This window comes from Eschscholzia californica, unplaced genomic scaffold, assembly GCF_041429995.1.
Source record: "Eschscholzia californica isolate CP2 unplaced genomic scaffold, dmEscCali1.0.p SCAF_6, whole genome shotgun sequence".
Lineage (NCBI taxonomy): Eukaryota > Viridiplantae > Streptophyta > Magnoliopsida > Ranunculales > Papaveraceae > Eschscholzia > Eschscholzia californica.
The window spans coordinates 14,831,009-14,835,329 of record NW_028238483.1 but is presented as its reverse complement, the minus strand read 5'-3'; the positions used below and the strand labels follow the sequence as shown (position 1 = coordinate 14,835,329).

At 39.0% G+C, this 4,321-nt stretch overlaps 1 protein-coding gene across 2 annotated transcripts; it reads left to right on the top strand.

The window, feature by feature from the left end:
- Nucleotides 1–232: 232 nt before the first annotated feature.
- LOC147531915 (Ubiquitin carboxyl-terminal hydrolase family protein) lies at nucleotides 233–4,028 on the top strand. Of its 2 annotated transcripts, none has more exons than XR_015228061.1 (3): nucleotides 233–491; nucleotides 1,671–3,152; nucleotides 3,431–4,028. XR_015228061.1 is itself a non-coding variant. In XM_086649559.1 (3 exons), the coding sequence occupies exon 3, from the start codon at nucleotides 1,778–1,780 to the stop codon at nucleotides 3,080–3,082; it is 1,305 nt and encodes a 434-aa protein (XP_086505685.1). In that variant the 5' UTR covers nucleotides 241–347; nucleotides 391–491; nucleotides 1,671–1,777; the 3' UTR covers nucleotides 3,083–4,028. The 2 variants fall into 2 exon arrangements, 1 of the variants encoding a protein (XP_086505685.1); XM_086649559.1 differs by having other exon boundaries at nucleotides 241–347; nucleotides 391–491; nucleotides 1,671–4,028.
- Nucleotides 4,029–4,321: the final 293 nt, after the last annotated feature.

The window sequence follows — 4,321 nt, the reverse complement described above, 5'->3', positions numbered from 1 at the left end:
GCCGGCCGGCGACCTCTGTCGGAGAAGGTGATGAGGTGGCGTAACAGATGATGTGGCGTGAGTTGGCAGAGAGAGAAAACATGATGGAGGAGAGAGAGTGACGGTGTTATAACGGAAGGGGGCCATATGGGTATTTCTTGTAAAGTAGGGGACCAGGCGGGAAGCTGGTCACAAAGTAGGGGGCCATTAGGGAAATAACCCTTAAGATTTTAAATGAATGATGGGTCGGGTCGCCAAATTAGCCCGACTTGAGAGTTAAAATGGTCATTGAACATGTAACAGAAGCAGTATACATCATCTGATACAAAAGTTGGAAGCTCTCTCTCCATTCCAGGAGGTCACCGGCAGTATCCAGGAGGTCACCGGCAGGATCCAGGAGGTCACCGGCAGGATCCAGGAGAAATCATATCTCGAACCAGATTTTGCCTACTCCACCATTTGTTCTTCTGTCTACTCGAACTTGTACCATCTGGCTTTTACTTTTGTTTCAGGTATCTATACTCATTAATCCAATTTCAGCATGATCATAGATTAGTATATTTCTTTGGAATATCTTTAGTGTTTTACAATTATACATTTTTTTTTTCTTTCTGAGGTTTGGGATTTCAGTTTGGTTCAGTTAATTCTTCAAACACCTTGTCTACACTTCATGGTTTCTATTGATATTCAAGTTCTTTAGATTAAAAGGAAAAAGCTTTCACTAGCAAATGGATATTTTTGGCTCTGGGCTTCAATTATATCTGTCAATAAATTTAACTCTACTGATTTTTCAGTTCTAGTAGAAGATTTTGTACCACTAGAGTTCCTCTCTTTCTTATATTATATCTTCTTGCATAAACCTTAGCACCCAAGACCTATTTACTTGAAGAAATTGGCCAAGAAAGATTTAGGAAGTGAATAACACATGATAAACTGTCAAGCATGCTAATTGATTTGATTTCATGTATATTCGGAGTGTTTTTAGTGATCAAAAAAGACAAAACGAATTTGCCCTAAAAATCTATCGGCGGACATGAGGCCCCTGTGCGGACTGACTTGTCCGTGACCATAACGTTGAGGATTTATGTCAAAATGGACTGGTCAACGAGACTAAGATGTCAAAACGGAATGGTCAGGCCGGAACCTAACATGTCCAAACAGACCGTTTGGTAGTGATAGGTCCCGGACTCGATCAGTCCGAAAACGTAGCCCAGATTCATATTATTTTTGTACACCAAACTATATATTACGTATTCAAACATCAAATAATCAGTTGGGAAATGTTTGTATACCTCATTACAAACTTAGGCTTTTGAAAAGGAAGGTTGTTAAAGATTTTATTTTTTTGAAGAAGGTACAAGAGATAATGGAGGTTAACTTCACCCTTTAATACCCAGGTTAGTTGGTTGGGTGCTGATAGATGGCTCGGGTCAATGACCCGAGACAAACCTCCTGCTCCCCGATTATAGGAGTTTGGCCGGTGCTTTTAACAGTCCCCTTATGGTAACTCTTAAGATGTCAACGATGTGAATGCTTCACCCATGTTTGATAAGTAGAATATTTTCTATCTAGTCAGCACCCTACAATTATTATTTTAATATTTTTAAAGTTCTTGTGCTTGTTCATCTGATTGAATTGACTAATTTCTGATTTAAGATTCGTATGGATTACTGACATGGTAAGTGAATCAGGTGATTAAGTCAAGCCATGCCAGCTTTTGTGGTTAAGTGGCTTTTCTCAGTTTAACATTGTTTGTGGGAGGGGATTGGTATGTGAATAGGCTATTTCAACAACCAACATGAACTTGCGAAGAACTACTTTGACATGTCTAATCAAACTTCACTCTGTCTGTGAAACTCAGCTTCATCAGCACCTTCAGTGGAGAGGACTTGTAAAAGTGAGACTAAAATGGGTTAAGAACAGAGGCCTTGACCACATCATTGACTTGGAAACTGACCTCAAAGCTGCATGTCTCCTTAAAGATGCCATTAAACGGTCCTCGACAAGCTTCATAACAGCCAAGACAGTCGCTGACTGGCAAAAACCTCTTGGTCTCACTGTCCCAGTCCTTCGATTCATGCGAAGATATCCCACTCTCTTCGAAGAATTTCCTCACACTCGTTGGCCGAGTCTCCCTTGTTTTCGTCTCACAGACACAGCTCAACTTTTAGACTCCCAAGAACAAAATATACACCAGGCCCATGAGGCTAATACTGTTGAGAGACTCTCTCGAGTTCTAATGATGTTGAAGACTAGGACTATTCCTTTTCAATCTCTGCATCCTTTGAAATGGGATCTGGGATTACCAGATGATTTTGAAAAAACACTAGTTTCTAAATACCCAGATCACTTTCAAGTTGTTAAAGCAGCAAATGGGACCTCGTCTTTGAGTCTTGTTCAATGGAGAGACGAGTTTGCAGTATCTGAATTGCAGAAAGCAAATGAAAGCTTAGAAGCAAAAGATGGGTATCGGCAGTTTAAGAGAGGAGGAGCTTCATTGGCATTTCAGATGAGCTTTCCTCGAGGTTATGGAGGTCAAAAGAAAGTTAAAGCTTGGATGGATGATTTTCAAAAGCTACCTTATATCTCACCTTATGAAGACTCTTACCATATCGATCCAAATAGTGATCTTATGGAGAAAAGGGTTGTCGGGGTTCTGCACGAGCTTTTGAGCTTAACCATTCATAAGAAGACTAAGAGGAATTACCTGAGATGTTTGAGAGAAGAAATGAATTTGCCTCACAAGTTTACCCGCATTTTCACAAGGTACCCAGGAATTTTCTACCTTTCTTTGAAGTGTAAGACAACGACTATAACTCTCAAGGAAGGATATAGACGCGGAAAATTGGTGGATGAACATCCTCTAGCTCGGATCAGAGAGAAGTATTATTACGTTATGAGAACTGGAGTCCTTTATCGTGGTAAAGGAGTAAATTTGTTAACAGATAAAGATGGTATAGTTAATGGAGTAGATGATGGAACGGAAGATGAAGAAGAAGAAGAAGAAGAAGAAGAAGAAGAAGAAGAAGAAGAAGAAGAAATGGAGATGAACGATGATGACGAGGATAGTGCAGAGTTTGAGTCAGGTTCTGAAGAGGAATAATTCCGGTCTTGCATTCTAGTTCAAATATATTGGTTTCTTAGACCGCTTGTAATTTCTGTTCTAAATTAAGGTGTGTTTGCTAAAATATCTCACTTTCGGGGTCTCATGATAATTTTTATTCCTTCAAGTATGTAGTGCTTCTCCAATTCAGCGGCATGTTTATTTTTCAGATGTTTCTCGTACTAATTTCTTACTGGAAATTCTATTTCAATTCTTGCGCTTATCACTAGATCCTTTTTGTTCATCACATTATATATTGGAATTGATCGGCTACATCCTCATTGCAGTTTTTCCCATCTTAACTTGGTCTAGAAAGTTTATATTTTCTTTCACTTGCTGTGTGAATAGATCATATGTTTGCAAAGTTTGATGAGCTGCTGCTTGAGGTTCCTGGGATCCTTATAATATCTGGGATCTCCACGTTCTCGGTAAGTTCCAACACCTCTTATCTTGCAATTTTGGAAGCTCTTATGACTTGAAGATGTGCTTAGTGGAGTGTGTTTCGTGTTTTTGGGAAAGATTGAGAAGGTGTCAACTTTTATCTTCTAAGGGGATTTTTGAAATTAAGACATCGTTGATTATATTTCCAACAGTAGATATTTCTCGTTAAGGCCTTTTACTTGGATACTTTGCCAAGACACTTCACGGATTATGGATTTTTACTAGGAACTTTGCCAATAAGTCATTTTTCAAGATTCTTTTGCGAGCAAGATTGTGAAGTTCGACATAAAAGTATGTTGCAGCAGGAATATGTGCGATTTTGACCTGATGAATGGTTGAAGGTGTTGGTGGGAGTAACAGATAAGTACATCAAACCTTACAGGTTTTTGGCAACATACTTGTTTTCGGAAGGTGTAATTTTGTGATCTTATAACTTCATAGTATTATCAACTGTAAGAGAATTCTGATAGCTTCCTATTGAACATTTATAGCTCAATTTCTTTCATTCATTTTAAATTACTGTACTACGAATTGCATTTAACTGTAACAACAGCCTGGAAACGCAAGACATTGGATACAAGTGAGGCCAAACTTATATTAGATAAGCGGAACCTATCTACTCCACTAGTCAGGAAGGTTGAAATGTCATGTAAATGGAAGCCCTGCAATTAGCAAAATTCTAATATATTCCGATGGGGCTTTGGATTCCTCCTTTGGCGGTTATGGTGTAATCTTAAGAAACCAGCACGGGGAAACGATAGTGGCAGCAGCTTCCATGACAGAAAGAGTATTTGTGCT